The 22,306-nt window shown below is 36.5% G+C and overlaps 1 protein-coding gene across 3 annotated transcripts in view; it reads left to right on the top strand.

The window, feature by feature from the left end:
• The window catches only part of PIK3C2G (phosphatidylinositol-4-phosphate 3-kinase catalytic subunit type 2 gamma), a 357,132-nt gene that overhangs the window by 205,597 nt on the left and 129,229 nt on the right, over positions 1-22,306 (top strand). For all 3 annotated transcript variants that reach the window (XM_061204611.1, XM_061204610.1, XM_061204612.1), the window contains 4 exons: positions 3,125-3,217; positions 4,681-4,810; positions 8,999-9,135; positions 10,967-11,136. In XM_061204611.1, coding sequence (XP_061060594.1) covers positions 3,125-3,217; positions 4,681-4,810; positions 8,999-9,135; positions 10,967-11,136 — 530 coding nt within the window. The remainder of the gene's footprint in view (positions 1-3,124; positions 3,218-4,680; positions 4,811-8,998; positions 9,136-10,966; positions 11,137-22,306) is intronic.

Genomic DNA, 22,306 nt, shown 5'->3' with positions numbered 1-22,306 from the left:
GTGTAGTAAGACCTTCAGACAAACCCCTCAGCCAGTGGTTCATCTGAAAAACCAATGAGGGTACAAACCCTATGAATGTGAGAGTGTGGGAAGACTTGTCATCACTCCTCCCATCTCAATAAATACCAGAGACTCCATCACTGGGAGAAACCTCATCAAGGTGACGAATGTGTTAGAGCCTTCACTCCGCGTTCCCTGCTCATTGCTCATCGGGTAGCCTGTACTGGGGAGGGGCCTTCTGAGTGTAATGAGTGTGAGGCCTTCATGCAGAGTAGAACCCTTTTCCAGCATCAGACACTTCACACAAGTGAGAAACGTCATGTTCAAGCGAGTGTGAGAATGCTCTCTGTTCCGTTAGAGACCGTACTGACCATCAGAGAGTTCACACTGGGGAGAAGCCTTACGGTGGTAAGGAATGTAGTAAGGCCTTCAGTCAGAGTATATGTCTTATTTGACACTGGATCCTCCATGCCAGGGAACAAGCACATACATGTCAGCAGTGTAGAAAAGCCTTCAGTCAGACCTCTCAACTAGTTGACTATGAGCAAATTCATACCAGAGAAAAGCCTTTTGAATGCGGCATGGCAAAACGTTCAGTCTAGTAAATGTCTTATTTTATATCACAGACTTCACACAAGCAAAAGCCCTGTAAATGTGGAAAATATGCCGTCAAAGCTCATACCTCATTACACATCAGAGAATTCACACTGGTTAGAAGTCCTATGAATGTAGTAGTGAGTATGGGAAGGTCTTTGTTTATAGCACCAATCTTACAGTACATCAGAGAGCCCATCTGGGGAGAAACCTGATAAATGCAGTGATTTTGGGAAAGTCATTACTGAGCTTATCGTGCATTAGAGTTCACTCTGGAGAGAAGTCCCATGAATGTAGTGAGTGTAGGAAAGCCTGCATGTATAGTCAGCATTCTATTTTAATCACCATCAGTAAACTACACTAGGGAGAAGTACTCAGGCCTGGCTCAATCCATTCTTTAAAGCATGGGTCTCCAAGACAGAGAGCAAAGGTCTTAGGTTTGGTTAAACTTTCTTTATAAGAAGAATTCTTACCCCTGTCTCTCCTTGGAACCACTAATCACAATGGACCATTTCCTGTTTCACTAAGGGGTAGATCATATGAGAGAGTGGGAATAACTGAATGCAATCCTTCTCCCCTCCTGGGAAAGTAAAGACCAGACATTTCATTTACTAATGTTTCTTTTCCTTTTTAAAAACTGTTTTAAGTCTATTTCACTAATTTTCACTTTTCAAGACCAGAGGTCCTATCTTCCTTTCTCCATTCTAGCTTTTCTTATCTTCCTTTCTCTATTCCAGATCTTTTATCTCACCATTTACATAAAATATCCTCCAAGATTTTGATTCATTCTTTGCTATCTCTTGGTTATGGCCCTCCCAATCCACTTTTAACTTCTACTCTAATCTAAGGTGTCCTTGTTTACCTTTTTCTACCTAGCAAACCTTTTCTTTTACCTGTTTGCCAATCTATGTCTTTCACAATCTTCAAATTCAGCTCATCTCTGAAAGACTCTCTTCTTCAAATGCTTCTTCATTCAGCTGTGAAATGCATGCGTGTATACATTCATACCAACTTTTGCAGGCTCTATGAGAGGTGGATATGGTGTCTCTTTCTATTAGCATATAGATAATGCTTTGTGCATACTAGCTGTCAAATGTATAGTATTTTTGCCATGACTCTCAAAAAATATACTGCATGTGAAAACCAAAATATTAAGCAATGAAAGCAATATAGCTCTGAGTGATATAATTAAGAAGAGGGGCTAAACCTTGCCCTCAGCCTTTCTTAGCCCTTTGTCTCTTCCCTGGACTTGGCATACCTCAGAGAGATCATCACTCTCCCACCCCAGCCCCCAGAATTGAATGAGGAGAATTTGAAAACCACTGATCTAGACTCTGGCCTAATACAGGGTTTCCTAATTCAATACCGTGACAGAAGGTCATATGTTCCCTGATTGACTGATTCTTGCAGTGAGAATTCATTACTTAACAAGCAGCCTCATCCTTTTACTATAAAACTCAAATTGATTCAGTAAACAAGGGTTTCTGTTTGCTTAGGGATTAGGTTAGATTTATGTTGATAGATTAAGAAATAGATCCTTTCCTCTCAACTTCTACTGATTTCAGACTTATCAGAAATAATGATATTCAAACTGATCCTTCAAAATATATTGATGTCATATTTTACTAAGTTGATGAATTGAAAGTATCAAGTCGTTTTCCTTTCTTTAGTATTGATTTAATTCTTCGCTGTCAACATGAACTCTCTAATAACCTAAAGACATACAGCCTTTTAACACTCAAACAGTTGTAAGCACATAAAAGGAAAATAATGGACAGTAGTCAACATCATAAAACTGAAAATAGAAATGTAAAGTATAATTGAAAGAAACGAGAATAGGAAATATATGTTGTACTGTTACTTGTAAAGATAAGAAAATGTTCATTAGCAAAAAGTGAAGAAGAATGCGTTAATCTTTTTGAAGTACCCAATTAGTGTCAGACACTGTAAAAGGTATTTTATATCCATTAGCTCATATACCTATTACAAAAATGTGTGACGTATGAGTTTTATCCCTATTTTACAGTGGGATACAAACATTTAAGTAACTTGTCCAAGGTCTTACAGCTGATAAGTTACAGAGTCCAAATTTGAACTCAGGTCTTTGTTAATTCTATATGCATGTTTCCTTAAAGTATGCTGCAGGGCAGAAAGAATGAAAAGGAAATATATTTTTTTAAATAGCAATTCCATCTTTTAGGTATTAACTAACTAGCATAAGCACAATACCTACATACTACTTAGTTTATTTAAACTCCCTACACATCATCACTGTTTAGTGAGAAAAAAAAGTAGTTGAAGATTTACAACCTGCCGAAAAGCTGGCATTTTTAGTTTACAAATAAAGGCTTTGGTTGGTAGACTAAAGTCTTTTTTTTAATAAATATGTTTCTTTGTTCCAAAGTGTGAGAATTATTCATATGTGTTACATATGCTCATATAACAAATTCTGCAGGGGGCCATGATTGCAAGGAAGCTGTTCTTTTTGCTTTGTTTTGCTCACCATTTTTCTCTTCTTTTTGTCCCATAGGCATGTTCATATTTCACATCTAATGCTTTGCCGTTGAAGATTACTTTCATTAATGCTAATCCAATGGGCAAAAACATCAGCGTCATTTTTAAGGTACAGTAGCCCTCCTGAAACATCAAATTGATTCCATTGGTAGAACTATTGATTTATTACTCACAAAAAGAAATTATTATAGCTCTTTTCCTCTGGCAGCAGCACAGAAGATTCCAGTTATTTTTGATTCTGCATTTTTACAGAATTATAGTACATGCCAAACTATGATTAGCAATAAATCAAACATTACTGGCTCACAGCCAATGAATCTTCAGTGCAAAACTCCGGGAGGTATGTTTCAATAAATGAAATAATGCAATCACTTTTGAGTAATACAGAAAGCAGAATTGTGGTAAAGTTCCTAGGGGGAGAGTCTTCCTTTGGCCTAGATACTAAGTTCGAATCAAAATTAGCTGAAACTCAAATGATATGATTTAGCCTAAAATTCTTATCTGTGAGCACTTGCTTATTTTAGTAATTTGGGTTGTTGTCTTCTCTTTAAATAAAATATAAATAAGGGCCATATCAGTCTTTGTCATGAATCCCATGGGACAATAGAGTAAAAGGTTAAGAGTAAAAGTCAAGTAGGAAAAAGGGACAGAAAAAGGAGCTGTAAGTAAAAAGTAAGCATTTGCCAGTTGTTCAGTTAAATTTGATAAGTTATTCAGCCAAACCAGACAACAAGGTCGCAGAGTGGAATTTTTGTTAGATTTTGACTAGTTTTGAAGATAATGATTAACACACCTATACTTTTGCTGTTTTCTGTGTAAACCTCAAGCATTAATGTTACCCCGGCACTGCATTTTTGGTGAAGAAAAAAGAAGAACACAAAATCTCATCTTGGCATAGTTTTCTATAATTTAGAAAGCATTTTCAAAACCAAGCCTCTTATTAGTTAAAAGCACAGAACTGTCCTTCCCCTTTGGACATATTCCATGTCCTTCACCTATGCTAGAAAAACACCCCTTTATCATTTCTTATTATTATCAAAGGCTGTTTACTCTGAAAACTTTTTAACTGCCTTCATAACAAGAGAAGTCAATGATTCAAAGTCTGATGAATTATATGTGTGCTATTTATACTCCCAGTCAAGAAGCTCTTGGTAGGCTAACTGTATATCAGTGCATAAATTTATGGCACATCAAATAATGTTTCCCTTAGAAAGAGATTTCACTTGGCTGAGTTTGAAATTTGCATAAACATTCGTCCAACCTCTCTTCACCAGACTTTGAGGTTAAGACATTGCACATGGATAATAAATTGAAAGATTATTATCAGGGAACAACATTCCAAGCAGCTTCTAATTTAATGGCTAAAGCTTCTGTAATCATTTAAAAGAAAGTTCTCATTTTCTTTGATCTTCTATCAGAAACACAAGGTATTCTTAGTGCTAATAAAACAATTGAAACCACCCTAAGTCAGGCTGGAAAATTATTCAAGGAAGGAAATGACATGTACCATATTTGAAAGCGTTTAATGGAATTCAAGGAGAAACCCGGAGTCTATAATTTTGTTTTTAACAGGCTGGAGATGATCTTCGTCAGGATATGCTTGTTCTGCAGATTATTCATGTGATGGACAATATTTGGCTGCAGGAGGGCCTGGATATGCAAATGATCATTTATAGATGTCTATCCACAGGAAAAGGCCAAGGTCGGTATAGATTAGAAAGTTGGTTGACTTACATTATTGATCTCACGCATTCATCAATAATATGCCCCCAGAGTTGCCACAGCTTTCATTTTAGATTACAAATTTTAAAATCCAAAGAACTAAACCTGGTCATTCTTCTTTTTTACAAAGAATTATTTTCAAAAACAATAAGCCAAAATGATTTATGTAAAGCATAATGTCCTTCTAGATATTAATTAGGACTCTTGACAACTCAAATGTTAACTGTAATATCCTTTTGTGTGTCCTTAAGGGTTAGTTACATTAATGATTAACACATATTTTTTTCTCTTTTTCTAAGCTGATAATAGAAAAGTCTACTCATTCAAAAAAATATAATTGTTGCCTATTAACACAAAATTTACAAAGTTGCAAATGCTTAAAGGGGTTCTGAAAATTCTAAATACATTATAAACATGCATTCAGTTTCTAAAAGACTTTTGAGTAAAGTGTAATATCAACAGTCAAAGATGACCATTCATGCAAACTTTGAGCATACTTCAGCATTTCTCTTCCTTGATAAAAGCCAAGCCACTAATATGGAAATATAATTACACTTATACACATTTTCAATGAAAATAATGTTGAAGATCCACCCTAATAATTACTCAAACATCAGAGGTAAAAGTTGTACTTAATTACAGTCATGCTAAATTGAAGAAATAATTTCTAGGATATCATATAATTTTTTTTACATGGGGCCATTGCCACTTAGCATTTCATTAAATTAATTAGTATGAATTATAGCAGATGCATCTGCATAAACAAAGGGATAAAAAAAACCATAGAACTGGAAAGGGGACCTAGAACTATGTTGTCTTTTTTTTTTTTCTTTTTTAATTCAGACAGAACTACAGTTTAAACCCATCATCTCAAAAGAGAGACTGTCATTGCCTGGCCCTCCAGTTCCTGAGGTCCCACTGCTAGGCTCAGTACCCCAGCCAACTGTGACTCAAGATTTTGGAAACTAAGCATGGAAGCACCTCCTAGTTAGCTTAACTTGCAATTGGATACTTCAGGACTACTGTTACAAGTCATACTGCCCAATTATTTTTATTCTGATAATAGGGCCCTTGTTTCCATGCCAAGTATCCCACTCCCGAACTCCTTCTAAAGTTCTAGTTCCTAAAAGTCTTTTATTACTGCTACTCTGAGATCATTATTCCTTGAGTTTTTCTCTCCCTTTTCTCACGTAAATGACCTAATTCTTTCATATCCTAATATGTTGAAAGGGTAAGAGTAAACCTTAGCTGAACCAAGCTGAGCTTTTTGGTGTCACATGGATTACTTTTTCTTCAGAAATTGAATACAACACCAACCTCAGTGGAATTCTTCAATTCCATCTACTCATTTCTCTGTGTATAATCATAAGAAGTAATGGAGGCTAAGACTTTTAAAGTTAATAAAATAATCCAGCAGAAATAACTCTAGACTTGCCCAAAGTTACAGATGTCATAAGACAAACAAATTATTCTTTCCCACTATCTACCAACAATTTCTTTTGGTTGTACAGTTGTACTGGAAAAATACTTCTTCAAGAAAAATGGAGATCATTAAAGCAAATGTCTTCTTTTAAGAGATTAGGTTCCATTTTTAATCAGGTTCCAAGGCTTATTGAATATCTACTGTTCTCAAGAAATGTCACAAAGTAAGATAGGGAATACTAAAACAACCTAAACAGGGCTGCTGCCCTTAAGGAGAGTATACTCCAGGCCACAAGTTTACATGGCTTTATCAACATTATTGTTGACTATAATTCTCATGACTACTTTGTATATGATGTTGTAGGAACTTTGGGAGAGATTATCAGAGCAGATAAAAATTCTTTAGGATTTATTTCATTGCTCTAAATTTGCTCCAGGTTTGATGGACATAAAAATTACTTAGGAGAGTTGGAGCAACTATATCTAGGACCCAAGCAGGATGCTATATCAGGCTCTTCATTGGGGAGGGGTGGGGAGGAGACGGAGGGTGGGGGACTGAGGCTCAAGTCTCAGTGATTGCAAAAAGCTGCTCTGGAGCTTCTCATGCACACCTTTTTGAGACCCACTGCTTTGTGTGATACCATCTTGAAAAATTTTGTCCCTAAGAACCTTGCTACTTAAAGTATGACCTGTGGACCAGGAGCATTGACATCACCTGGGAGCTTGTTAGAAACTCAGAATCTCAGACCCCACTCCCACCCTACTAAATCAGAACCTACATTTTAACAAGATCCCCAAGTAATACATATGGGCATTAAATTTTGAGGAATCTGCATTAGAGAACTATGGGAATGGAGCCACACATATTACTGTGCACAGAATTATGCTAGAAGTATTTTAAAAGTATATGATACATACTAGCTTAAAATGTATAAAATGTAATTTATGGTTTTAATTAATGAGCAGAATTTAGCCACCATGATTGTTATAAATTAGGTGCAAAGTTTTCTGGGTAGTCAACAATGAAAGACATGACAAATGGCTTGGGATTTAGCAATGATTAACTCCCTGAAGACAAATGTGGTCTGAAGAGTAACTGACATTGCTACAGCACCCTATCTAAAGGGTGCAGTAATCTAAGTCCTAATTTGGAGCATGGTCAGATGCAAGGTGGCAATGAGGCACACAGGAACCAGGTAGAAGGTGGTTTTCTGTTAGGAAGTGTTAAATGGAGGAACTGGAAAAATGAGGGAAAATTTCAGGATTAGAAAGTGGAATTATATTACTCTTTTTAGAGTAATTATATTACTGTTAAATGCAGTGCTTTACATTTGCTATCTCACTTAATAAGCACAAGAAAACTAGCACAAGAACCTAATACTGTTGGGGGAGAAGGGAGAAGTGTTATGATATTAAAGATATGCCCAGGATTTATCTCTGGGATGTTACATCTCCTTCTTTCTTTTTGTTTTTAACAAATAGATTTTAATAGGTTATTTTTGCAGCATTGAATTCCCACTCTCCATGTTTAAGTTTCTTTCTGATGAGGCAATGTATCAATAGATGCCTAACGGTCATGATTGGGCTGGGCTGGGCTATTGGATATTAAGAGATTAAGGCTGCAAAAAAAGAGAGACAGAGAGCGAGAGAGAGAGAGAGATTAAGCCTGCAACCAGCTGCCACTGGCCAAATTCAGCACAGAGAAATGTTTCGTTTACCATTACTGTGATCTTCTTGTTTGTTGTTTAATTTGAATATTTTTAAGGTAGACCATGAAATAGTCAATTTTTAAAACTTAATCTTCTCTCTTTTCATATAGTTACATTTATGTCCCTGGTCCCTTTGGGCATTTGTGTTTACAACTCTTGCAGTTGTCAAGATTGTGGAAATCAGAAATTCTAGACTTTAATTTCTTTCAATGACTTGATTTACAGAACTGTACATTACAGGTTGTTTTGTGGACATTAGTCCTGGGAGAATTTTAAATACCGGGTTTAAATTGCTGTTCTGTACAGAATAAAAATCAGAAGGCTTGAAAATATTTACATTCCAATAACCTTAGGAACACAATGAAAAGAAGCCTTGATGGATGCATGGCTAGCGGGGCAAAGCTCCTATTGAAGTTCAATCAATATATGCTCCCTTAAAAAGATTGTTATCATAGTTTCACTTTAATGCGGACTGAGAAGGAAGAAGCAGGTGGTTCTGTACATGTTCACTGCAGAGTTACTCTGTTCACTCCTAGAAATGAAACATTGAACAGTGAAGCTTTTATTAACCTGAACATTGATTTTTATAATATATCTGAAATATTTGTCACGGAGGTTGTATTTGATTCACTTACATCATAAATATGCTTGTTACACAAGTTTGAATGTCCTCCCTTAAACTGTAAATGAATGCACAAGCCATATGTTAATTAATTCACTGCTCTATTGACTCAGTGAGGTCTCTGGGAGACCATCTAGATTTGCTCTCTACTGTAGTTCTAGAAAAAATATTAAAGCTGCTCTGATACATCTGATCCAAACACAAGTAGCCTCATCGCTCCCTAGGATTTAGGAAAAATTAGAAGCAATACCATCTAGGTAAGACTCCTTCAGAGAAGAAGATTGGGAAATAAAAAGGGTAATCCGAGTAGTGCTGGCAACTATTGATGTTGTTACCTATATCAAGATGCCTTTCCTAAGTATCCCTCATCCTGTAAAGAAAGACGTATTTCCATAATCTCTTTTTTATCAACCAGGATTGGTGCAGATGGTGCCCGATGCTATAACCCTCGCGAAAATCCATCGCCATTCTGGACTGATAGGACCACTGAAAGAAAATACAATCAAAAAATGGTTCAGTCAGCACAACCATTTAAAGGTGGATTATGAAAAGGTTTGTCCTTCTGCAGCAAATTTTAAATAATGTACTTAAATAAGGATATACTCTGGCTCATTAGATATTCTGATTTATGAAAAAGTAAATTAAGTACATCTTGAGGTCTAATTCATTCAGTCATCAGCATAGTAATCATGACAGAGTTTAAATGGTATATTACCTACATAACAATTTCTGTGTCTGGTTTTCCCTCTGGGAAAACCCTTACAGCAATATCACCTGAGATGATGCTCCTGAAAACTACCTCCTTCAAGTTACCTGTGCCTATTTGTACACAACCTATAATTTCTATAAATCTCCCTCCTTCCATTGCAATATATTTCTTCTTCCAAGTTCTGTTTTTTCATGCCTCACTCTTTCAATGTTTGCAGAATGCCTAATAGAGTTTTTATTTTTTTGTATCTCAGAACTTTACAAAATGTATACTATTCCATTTGACTGCCAACATTTTTTCCCACTTTACCCTGGCATCTAGCCTGCAGTCTACAATCGTACAGGTTCCACCCTCTACCAGGCCTCCCAGATTAGGGGATGAGTTGGCTAGAGCCAGGCCTTGTTTCACTTGCCAAGGCATGAACTGGTACAGCTGCCCCAGAGGCAGGGACACCTTTATGCTAATTCACACAAAGATGCAATATGGGCCAGCATTAGATTTGCTCAGAACTGTCCTGAGCACTAAACATCCCTCATTCTAGGCAACTCCTCAGTCCTGGGCAAACTGGCAGGCTTGGTCACCCTAGCTGGCCTGGGCCATGAAGGAGAGATCCAAGAGTTCATCTACTCCAGAGTTCTGTGAGATTGGAATAGAGCAAAATACAGGTTTTGGAGGCCAAGTAACAGGGAATTAGATGCGATTATCTAGAAATCTATTTTTTAGCCTTTCCCCAAATTGTAGCTTGAGTTAGGCACAAACCCCTGGGGTTATATTGTTTGGGGTGTTTCCATGTACATTTGATGTTCTTAACCACCATGTGAAGGACATATTTTATTATCTTCACTTTACAAGTAGAGAAAATCTAGACAGACAAATTAAAGACTTGCTCAGGCACCTGGGATACCAGGAAATAAGGTGTCCTGGCATGTAGTCCAGCCACGTGGTCTTCCACTCACTAGTTGAGGAGGCCCATACCTGTGGCTCAGCCAGTCACTCGTGCTTACACTCATCGTTGCATCATCGATCAAAACGATGAACACCCAGGAGACAGTTTTTTTGAAAAAAGAGTAATTTTGGCAAGAAACCTCTGTCTATTAAAGAAACATAAGCCACAACTAACTTAGTGGAATCTGCTTCTACCCGCACAAGCGTTCACTGGTATATACTGTACCAAAACCCTTTGGGGCATTAACTGGATGACGTATTTGTAGGATAAACATAAAATGTTACAGATATCTCAGTGTAGTTTTTTCTGTGTTAAAAATTTCAAGTATTCAAAAATTGGTATTTTAAATTTCTATGGGAATAGGCAATACTGGACCATATTGTTCCTTCTTCTTTTACCTTGAAAAAAGCTATCCACTATTGTATATTTGTGACATTAAAAAATAACACTAAGAATCCTCTCTAATAAACTGTGAAAATTAGCTTTAACTGAATGAAAGTTACTTTCTCCCATTTCAACAAAAACACTCATTAGGCTAAAGAACAGATTGCTTCATGTTCTTCTGTAGCATATCAAGAACCAACCATTTAATCATATCCACTCAACTGAGATGTAGAATTGGTTCTTGATTATATAATTTTGCTTTTTATCGTATTTTTACCATTACCTCTGCGTTTGCTCATTTTTTGTGTGTGTCATTGTTGTGTTATTATTTTTCAACCGATTAGGCCTTGAGGAACTTTTTCTATTCCTGTGCTGGCTGGTGTGTGGTAACGTTCATCCTGGGAGTCTGTGACCGTCACAACGACAATATCATGCTGACAAAGTCAGGCCACATGTTTCATATTGACTTTGGAAAATTCCTGGGTCATGCACAAACATTTGGAGGGATAAAAAGGTCAGTGCTCAAATAATGTTTATTAATGTAATTAAGCAATCTCCCGGAGTGATATATAACATGTAATGGCGTAGAAACCCAGCAGATGACTTGTTCCCCATCTCTCAAATTCCCCAAGATAACATAAACATGACTATGTATCTAATAATATTGAAGGAAAGATTTTTTTTGATAGACTGTTAATGGAACAAATTAGATTTCCTCAAATTGTTAGTAGACTAAATTGGCCTTCTCCCACAGGATACTAATACTGCTCCAGTCTGAATTGTATGAAATATGATATGTTCATTTTCTTATAAGCCTTGAATGGACAACGAGGCCTGAGTTCATGGTCTCAATACATCTAGTATATTGCCCATAACAATCACCAGCCTGGTCTACATGTAAAATGAGCACACTTCCTGCACTGAATTAGGCTTGAATTATTCCAAAAATATTTAGTAAGCATCTACCATTCAAGACTCTGGGGCTACAACAGTGGACAAAGCAGATACAAACCGTGATGTCTTTCTAGTAGGGATGACAGACATTAAAAAAGATAACACGAGGAAATGAGGAGTTTCATTTCTTACTAAGAAACTAAAGCAGAGAAATGGGATAGAAATTAACAGGGGCAGGGATGCTATTTTAAAGAGGCCTCCTTAAAGAAATGAGAGATAGCTGTATGGTGAGTAATCACCTTGTGGAGATCCATGAGAAGAGTATTCCAGGAAGAGAGAACAGCAAAAATAACAGCCATGAGCATGGACTAAGCAGGCATGTTCCAGTGACAGCAAGAAGGCCTGGGGCCTGGAGGTGGAATAAAGAGGGGTGGGTAGTAGGAGGGAAAGATAAAGGGTTTGGTGGAGGCCAGATCAAGTAGGGCACTGAGGACATGGTGTAGAGGTTGGCTTTTACTTTACGTTCAGAGGCAAACCATTGATGGATTTCAGTGGATTTCAAAGCTCTCTCCTGCTGTCCTGTCAAGTAATGAGACCAGTTCGAAGGCTATTGCAATAGTTAAGGCAAGACCTTAATGGTAAAGAAGTGGCAGAAACTGACAGATTCAGAATATATTTTGGAATCTGAACCACAGGACCTGCTAATTGATTGGCATTGGCAGTCATTAATGGGCTAGGAAAATGGGCCCGGTGGGTAGAAGAAGAAAGGAAAATATTCAAGGATGACTCCTGGATTTTTGTTCTTAGCAAACAATTATATCATTTACTGAAAAGGAAAAGACTGGTGGTTGAATAGGTTTTTGTTTTATTTTATTTGAGCTGGGGGCAAGGGAAGCAGAAATCTAAGACTAAAAGTCCCTTGCTCCAAAAGGATACTTCATATTAAAGTAGAAATGGGATCAGACCATTCCAAAGACTAATCAGTCACTTTTAGCTAAAAATAGCTCTTCAACAGAGGAAATAAAAGTCTCCTACAATATAACAAGATGAATTTTCACCAGATTGTCATAATCTGGTATTAAAATACCAATATAAACTACATAATAAGGTTTAATTCTTATAAACTGATAGCTTCTATTTTGTGGAGGCATACAGATGGAATTGTCTCACTTTTTATTATTTTCAGTACATTGCCTTCTATAATGAATAAGCTCAGGAAGAGGCACCACATATTCATTCATTCCTTACACATCTGTTGAGGATGGTCTGTGTGCCAAGGACTGTGATAAACCTTGGGGATACAAAGATGAATAATACACATTTACCACCTCAGTGGGGCTTACTCTTTCTTTAAAATACTGGGAAGACAGACGCATAAATAATTACTCCAGAATGTGGTGAGGGCAGAGATAGATGTATAGACAATTAGAACATCACAGAGGAGGGATATCTGGTCTATAAAGGACAAATGTTAATTAACATATACGAGCATATTGCATAATTTACTCATGTAACACTTTCCCTAAATCCACTCTTTCCTAGAAATTTAAAGATTAGATTAAAACTGTAACATCTTTATTTATTTTGCTGTATTGTCCACTGAGAATTCGGGTTAACCCCCTTATTCATTTATTCGACCAGCATCTGTGTTGACCATGGGGGTGGTTAAAAGATGCATAAAGATATTCCAGCTCTACAGAAAAAGTTTCAATTGGGGAAACATACAAAGTAAAGAACAAGTTACTAAACAATATAGTAAGTGCTATAATAAAGATATCCACCAAGGTCTGTAGAAAAGATGGAGCCCAATTGTTTGTTTGTTGATGTTACAGCAGCTACTGCTACTTCTGAAGTGCAGCAATTTAAATCTTTTTTATGCAACCGTTATGGAGGTCATGAAAATGTGCCCAGCAAAGAGCCTCACTTATAGTAGGTTCTTAATATTGTTTTCTGAATTAGCCAGCCAATAAACTATTCACAGGTCAGCCTTCAACCTTTCAATAATTATTAATTGGATGAAAGAAAATGAAGTTGGCCCTGTCTTCCCTTGAGATTATTGATTATTGAGCACCAGCTAAGGAGGCCAACTGCAGCATTATGACCCATTTGGATTATTGTTTGCAGGATTCTATCTCCACCAATGGCTATGTAAGACTCATTGGCAATGTATCCTTGGATTTCTTTCTTGATACTGATACTTCTGCCCTGAGTTTCTTTAATGGTTAAACTGAACTATGTCTACTCCCTATTACTCACTATATATTTTGAATTATAGGCAGCATCTAATAATTTTCTTCAAAGTCTCTTTCAGTTGTTTCTGGAGTTCATTTGATTGTTGTTTCATTAGGCAACTGATGTCTTCCATCCTAGGTCCACTGGTTGTTCTTCTTGGTTGCTAGGTGGACAAAGGTCTCATAAATCAGGCCTCTGAATCCCCCTAGGATAAATGAACATTCTTATTTGTACTACACTTATTACATATAAAACTGATCTCTAGAGAAAAGCCAGCTCCACCTAGCCTCTTCTGCACACATACTAGATATATTAATAAACACTCCCTAATGTACAAAGCCAGGTTTGTAAATCATGCCCTATGACTATCCTAATCTCCCGTAGCCTCGCAAGGCCATATAAATGCCCCAGTAATAAACAGCAATAAGCCAGGATCATACTCCTTAACATAAAACGCAGCACCCACAGGGAGTAAAGAGCATATGTATCCCAGACACGTGTTTCTCCTATTGTCTACTCCTTAAAAACATGGGGAAGGAAAGTATTTGTGTGACTTTTTATGGTTTACAAAGTGTCACTAACATACATTAACTGATTTTACTTCATAATACAATTGCTCAGCCTCACATAAATACAGTTTCCAGTTGTGGATAAGTTTGGGGTTGACAAAAAGAAATCACATACATAACATAAAATCCCTCTCTAAGATTTAACCCTTAGCCAAGGATACAGAACTTAATAATGGAAATTAGCAGGCCAACAAAGCGAAAGCAAATGCAGTATATCTGGGGAGAGATTTTCCCTTGGTTTCCTTAAGAGGAAGCAGCAATGAAGTGATATTCTCCTTACAAGGAAGATCTTGAGAAATAAAGGGATTTCTTGCTGGGCCATTGCCCTTTTGTACTCATGCTTTGTACTGATGCTTATATCATCATTCCAGAACATCTTACACTAATCATCCGTGTGATTCTGTTTAAGACATGTTTATAAACATTGGGCTGTCCTGATTTTTGAATTATGTGGAGTCATCCCAGCAACACTCTCATTAGGAGTCTTTGCTCAGGTTTCCCTGAACCACTGCTCTTAATTCAGTTTTCCAGAAATCTGGAAAGCCCATCTTCATGCTTAGACCAAATATGAAGCTCTAACTTTCTAACTTTGAAGAAAGAAAAAAAATTACATCTCGGTTATGAATCTGAAGGATTTCACATCTTGTATATAAACAAGAAGTTCTTCCTTATCGGTTTTAATTATGAGATTAGATGAAGAGGATTTACACCAGCAGATTAAATCACAGGACAATTCAGCCCCAGCATTATTTAATGATTCTGAGGAAAAAAATGGCTAATCCCTACAATGAAAACAATGAGAAATTTCACCAACTTTCTGAAACCAGTTGGTTTTTCTTTTGAAGTATTGCCTAATTATTATCTTCATTTCTTTATTTTCTCTTACAGAGATTCAAATTAAAGTGGTTAACAAATTATACATCCACAATTTTTCACTCAAAGTTCCCCTATAACAATGATTTCCATATAGTAATTTTTTCATTGCATAAAAGATATTATTGTAATAAACTCTAAATTTCCACTCAATAATTTCTTGATGGTGACTTTCTTTTACAGAGGAGGAGAAATTAAGGAAGGCCTTTATTGGTGATGTTTATCATTCTCCTAACTCATTGTTTCATACTTTTATTTTTTCAGACTATATTTCCAGTCTGTATGGTCTTTCACTTTGTAATGCCAGACTTGCATGAAGTCTTTCTTGCAGCCTTATTTCTAGATAATTTTAGAGGCTGTATGAGCAGTAGTTAAAGGCAGGTACCCTGGAGATAGACTATGCTTTTTTTTTTTAATCCCTTACTATCATTTACTAATGATGTGACTTTAACAAATGGCTCTGTATGCTTCAGTTTAATCTTTTATAAAAAACAGATTTGTTTTGAAGATTAAATTAATTGATATATGTAAAATGCTTGGAAGGGTTCCTAGCACTGAGTAAAGGCTCTATAAATGTTTGTTGGAATTAATTATAATGTAAGTATTCCAAATGAAGTGACAAGAAATGAGATTGCATCTTTAGGTAATTATTGTTTCTTTTTGTTCAAAGTTATCTAAATATCTTATTTTGGTACTTTTTAAAGTACTTTTTTGGTACTTTTTAAATTGATAAATTGAACTTCTCTGACTTTGAAGTTTGTTGACTGATAGATTAGATTGCACTATTAGGTTTATTTGGATTGTAATCTTTTTCACCAAGTCACTTTTGACTTCTGATATAATTTTAGACATGAGCAGAGGTGTGCTGGAGCTGGCTCACACTGGCTTGGAAGAGCCTATTATGTGTATTCTTTCTCAACTCCACATTCAATGACATTCCACTGGTAGCCTGAAATCAGCCATGGTGGGAGAATATACACCATGGAAATTGGCAAATGTCACAAATCAGAGCTTTTTTTTTTTCCTAAAAAAAATAAGTGAGCTGGTTATTAAATATTTACCACCACACTCTAGGACATAAATCCATTTAAAACAGATGAAAAATCATTCCAGAACTCAACAAAAGTCAAACTCTGTTCTTTTCCTATTAAAATATATACACCTGGGTGATCAAAATATTATATATCTGTCTTTTTAACAACATGATTTATACCCGATTTTCAAGTTTTATCCCAACAGATCAACAATCACCTAATATAATTGATCTCAGAATTTTCATCTCAATATTAGTCATAAAAATTATCTATATCTATAATCGTTTTGACACTGTCTTCCATATTTAATTACCACTAATTTAAAAATGTTTAATGTTTAAGCTCTAATTTGAGTATTATATTATTTATATTCTAAATATCCTCAATATAACCATCTTTGGGAAAAAACTCCCTTAGCAGATTAAAAGATTAATTTTTGTCTTACTCCAGTCATTCTGGTTTAGTACAATATTCATAGTAATCCAAATGCCATATAGTTATTAATGATCTCCCACATGCTTTAATTACTACCTTAGTGTTCTTTGAAATTAGATGTTTCACTGGTCTGTTTTCACAAGATTGTTTATTAAGAAACACTCTGGTTCCTTTAACTCAAAGCAGGTTTCAATTTCATCTGAACTTTCTAGAAGAAAACACACTATCTAATACCTCTCCAACTGTGAGTGCCATAAGAACATCTTTGTATCTTAAGCGCCTAGCTAGTGCCTGACATTTAGCAGAGGCTCAATTTTGGTTAATTGAAGGATCACTACAAAAATGCCGTACAATTTACTTTTCTTGACCTGAGAAGCAGCAGTTTTTCTGAAGATAAAATTATTAAGAATTTGCCATATTCTGTTATTCTAACTGGAAATTTACCCAGGGATTTTCTTACCTGATGGTCACTTTACATGTGGGAGTCTGGGGGATGAGACTCAAAATTTGATACATACTACCTCATAACCATTTAGGATGGCTACTATCAAAAAACAGAAAATAAGTTTTGACAAGGATGTGGAGAAATTGGAACCCCTGTGCAATGTCAGTGGGAATATAAAATAGTACAGCTACTGTGGAAAACAGTATGTCTGTTACTCACAAAATTAAAAATGGAATTACCAAATGATCCAGCAATTCTGCTTCTGGGAATATACCCAAAGGAATTGAAAGCAGAGTATCAAAGAGATATTTGTACAACCATGTTTATGACAGCATTATTCACAATAACTGAAATGTGGAAGCAATCCAAATGTTCATCAACAGATGAATGGATTAGCAGAATATGGAGTATACGTACCGTAGACTATTATTCATTCTTGAAAGGAATAATTCTGACACACGCCACAGCATGGTTGAATCCTGAGGACATTGCACTAAGCAAAATAAGCCAGTCTCAAAAAGACAAATGACTGTATGATTCCACTTACATGATGTCCAAATCATAGCTACAGAGATACAGAAACTAAGGTGGTGGTGACCAGGAGCCTTGGGGAGGGGGGAATGGGGAGTTATTGTTTAATGGGTATAGAATTTCAGTGTTAAGAGATGAAAAGAATTGTGGAGGTGAATGGTGGTGATGGTTGCACAACATGATGAATATATTTAATACCACTGAACTGTACACTTAACAATGGTTTAAGATGGTACATTTTATGTTATATATATTTTACTACAGCGAAATAACTGAAAAAACAATTTGGTACGCTGTAATTTTCACAAAGGCCTTCTCCAGTCACAAAGTCAATCTCAGGCAAACTACACCTAGCATTTGAATAGGGCTTTGGATGTTCCAAAGCACTCTCACTATTTCAAGAAATGAAGTTTATTTTGTCATTCCCATCTTCTCGCTGTTGTTTTTCCCTCTTCTACTTCAATTTATCATTCCACTATGCTTTATCACCTGCTTTCTTTTGAGCAACTTCCTTTATATTTACCTCCCTCCCATTATAAGTAAAAAAAAAACAGTTTCTCTAATTAAAAAACCCAACCACCCAACCATGAGTTTTCTTCAAAAAGAGACTTGCAGATTTTCAGATGGAAAGAGTGAAGGGTGCTTGAGAAAGGAAGAAAAGTTTGTGACACAGAGGGGAACAAAGAGAGGGAAGGAGGGAAGGGGAGAGAGAAAACAATTTAAATAGTGTAAGGATTCTGCTTTCCTGCACCCAATGAGAACAAAGCATGCTTAAGATGGCAGACATGAGTGCTGACTCCTTAGCTGGTCTAAGGTACAATGTGCCTGTCAATATAAGCATCTCATAGCCCTGAGACTGAGTCTAGTTTTTGAAGAAAGACTACAGATACCTCCTAAACATGAGCCTAGTATTAGAACTTCTTCTGGTACCCAAATGAAGAAACAGTACCTGCTTCTGTGCTGGGGGAGACACTCCTGATGTTAAACTTAGTAAGAGATAAAAGGTCCATTTCAAGCTTTATACATAAATATTGATCATGCATATGGTAACTTTAAGAGTGATTTAAATGTTTTCAGAGGTAACTTGGGCTATTCTTGATTTACACCTTCAACCTGATTTTAAAACCTTATCGTATTTAAAATGTGATACTACCATTCATTGTCACCCAAGCATTATAGCATTAATAATCTTTTCCCTATATCCAGACTAATTTCTGTTCCAAGCATACACTGGAATTCCATGCAAAGCATAACTATGCACTTTCCCTTGAACTCAAGCTCAAGGTGGGGGAAACATGGGAATTTGGAGGAGCTGACCATTCTGTTGCCATTCTCATAAAATCCTGATCTACTATAAACTCACACCCAAAATATCAGACTTAGGAAAGTAGGCCTTGTGAAGAGGTAGTTGTTTTAACTACCCTCTTCAAATAAGAGAGACAGTGTACCTGAGCCTGGGAGGAACTCCAGAGTCAGTATCTAAAGTTATTAAGCAGTTAAAGATCAGGGACCTCCCAGAGTCTAACTTAGGACCCACAGTGTATTTATAAAAGAGGCTAGACCAGGGAAAAAACATGTTTTACACTTAAGAGATTATTGGTGAGGGTCTCCTTAGCTAATAATTGCTGAGAGCTTGGAGCTCTCACAGGGTGTTAAATGTTCTTTTTGTAATAGTACATGCACCCTTATGTTCTTATTATATTGCACATATGAGGTTTCTTGTGTTGTCTAATTATACAAGGTTCTATCCTATCCAATGGAGATTCCAAATCTGCCTTCTCAATTAACTCATGGATATGAGACAAGAGACTTGTGTTCTTTCTGTTGGACAGCAAAATGTGCTCTCTGAAATGTAGGTCATTTGTGATATCAGGAAAAGTGTAGGCTTAAACATTGCCCAATGTACTCTGTAGTCATTTATTTGTATGCTAATATCGCCATTCACTATGATGGGAGTCTGCAGCTTTTAGGAATCTTTAAAACAATATATTTTAATGTTACTATGATATTTCCTGGGGACAAAACATTTTTAATTCATGAAATTAATAATAATTTCAATAATAAACATAAAATGCGCCTCATTACTGAGTCCCACATTTCAGTTCAAGGTACAAATACATATTCAGCCCTCGAGCCTTTCAATGTCCATTTGTATGTGTCCATTTACAGGCTTTATCCGTTGCTCGAGTAAATATTAGATGAACTATCCTATAAAAGGAAGAAATAAGTATGTTCACAGAGCACAGAAGACAGATTCTATCATCATGAATCCTTGCTTGAGTTCTCTGTCTTTCCAGTCCTCTCTCCATATCCCCTGCCTACATCACCACTACTGAAACACATAGCTTTTCTCAGATGGTGGTGAAATGTCACTGGGAGTGGCAGAAAGCAGTGCTCCTTAGGGTGGTGCTGTGTCATCCAGTATATGGGATCAGATTCTAAAAGGAAAAGTCAAAATTACCCTTTAAAGCCTTATCAATACTTGGTGTGCATTAGCTTAATTAATCCTCACAAGACCTCTTTGCGGTAGCTACTGTTATTTTCTCTAATTTACGAATCACAAACTAAGACACAAGTCTTCATTGCTATAGTCCACCTTGGGAAGGTGCCATGTGGGAATCTGGTAATTCCATTTCTCAGTAATTCCAACACACTGTTTCCTCTTCAGCATTGGGAAAGATGGCTGTTTCTTTAGTTAGTACCAGATGACATAGTTATCCGCATTTATGACCATGATATATATTAAATTCATGTCTTTAACAACTATAATCAAATGTGTTGCAAGATGTTTGCATGATGGGAGGCATTCAGACATTAAAACCAGGTCTTACAATAGCAGGGCCACTCTCCCATCTATGGGCAATATGCTCTTTTATGACTGAAAAATCAGGCACAATTGCTCACTCTCTTTTAATTTTTTTCTTACATTAAAAAAAAAAAAAGTCTAATAGGAATCATTAATCTAATAGAAGAAGTTAAATGCTCATGGGATGTGACTCCAGTTTTCCGAGCTCGCCAGGGACTGTTTTGTTGAACTCAGTATGGCCAAAGACCACCCTGAACTGTTGGGATGAAGCCCAGTGGTACTATTGAGACTGCATAATTCACATATAAGGAAGTTGCTTCTGTGAATAATTATGTCCTCAAATAGCTTATGTGCTCGATACTTTAAAATCAAACATCATTCATTTTTCAAGTATGTACATATTTGTTTAAGGAATAGTTCAATAAATGAAAGAATGCTCATTTTAAGGATACAGCACCTCTGCTATTTCAGAGCGCATCTATTACAGTTAGCATGCTTGGTCCATTGACTTAATAATGTATTTCAGAATAGGGCAGTCTCCACTGTGAGGGCTAGTGACACTGAGCAGCCTAGCACTGCAAGAAAGCATTGACACAACAGGGCAGATGTTGTCCTCAGTTTCAAATGGGCCATCCTCATGGCCCAGCAATCCCACAATACTTATCCTCACAGGCTAAACCTCAGATCTCTCCAACCCATTATTTACTACTACTTATTTTAGACAGACAACCACACCTCCTACTTTTTTGGGGAAAAATAAAAAGAAACAGAACAGAGCCTGCTTTTGTACTCAATACAAAACTCACAAACTTATATCTGCATATAAACTTCTTTCTTGTGATAATAGAAGATTAGTTTTTCATTTCTAAAGCCAATACCTCCATCTGTGCTTTGGAGCCATTTCCCTCCCATCTTCTTACATGCATTATGCTATCAATAATTCATTTTTCCTTGCATTCCTCTCCCATTTATTTATTTATTTATTAGCCATGCTGTGTGGCTTGTGGGATCTTAGTTCTCCGACCAGGGACTGAACCTGGGCCACAGCAGTGAAAGCTCCAAGTCCTAACCACTGGACCACCAGGGAATTCCCTCCTCTCTCTTTTAAATAATCCTGTTAAATATGCTTATCGCTCCAAAGTTTAGCCTTGCCTCAAAAAAATAGTTTCTGTGCCATTTTGCTCACCTTCCCAAATTTCCTGAAGGAGGTTCTAAACTCCTGGTCTCCTTTTCTTACCTCCTATTCCATAACCACTTCAATCTGGCTTTATTCTTCATTACCTGATAAAATCAATGATGACCATAATGCTAAACCCAACAATATTTATTCCTCATTTTACCTAATTTAGCAGCAGATTTCAACAGTGTTGACTATTTCTTCCTCAGAATACCCTCTTTGCTTGCCTTCTATGATGCATCATCACCCTCTAGTTTTTCTCCCCTACTCAGTGTCCAAGGCAGGATGATTCCCTTCTACCAAGCCACTAGATGTCAGATTCCTGAAGATTTATCATAGTCCTTTTCTCTTCTCACTGTACTGTCTCCAGCAAACTGGTATCAGTTACATCCAAGGCTTCTATCAATATTTATATCCAGATGTCTTATACAAATTTTAATTAAACATTTTATTTTGAGATAATTGTAGATTCACATGCAGTTTTAAGATGTAATACAAAGAGATCCCATGTGCCCTTTACCAGTTCTTCCCAATGGTAACATCTTATAAAATTACAGTACAATATCATGACCAGCTTATTAATATTGATACCATCCAGATACAGAACAGCTCCATCACCCCCAGGATGCTTCATGTTACCCCACTGCCCTCTCACCCCCCAATCCCCCTCTATCCTTAACCCCTGGCA

This window comes from Eubalaena glacialis, chromosome 11 (genome assembly GCF_028564815.1).
Source record: "Eubalaena glacialis isolate mEubGla1 chromosome 11, mEubGla1.1.hap2.+ XY, whole genome shotgun sequence".
NCBI classification, from domain to species: Eukaryota; Metazoa; Chordata; class Mammalia; order Artiodactyla; family Balaenidae; genus Eubalaena; species Eubalaena glacialis.
The sequence above is the reverse complement of the archived record's forward strand: the minus strand, read 5'-3'. Positions and strand labels throughout refer to the sequence as shown.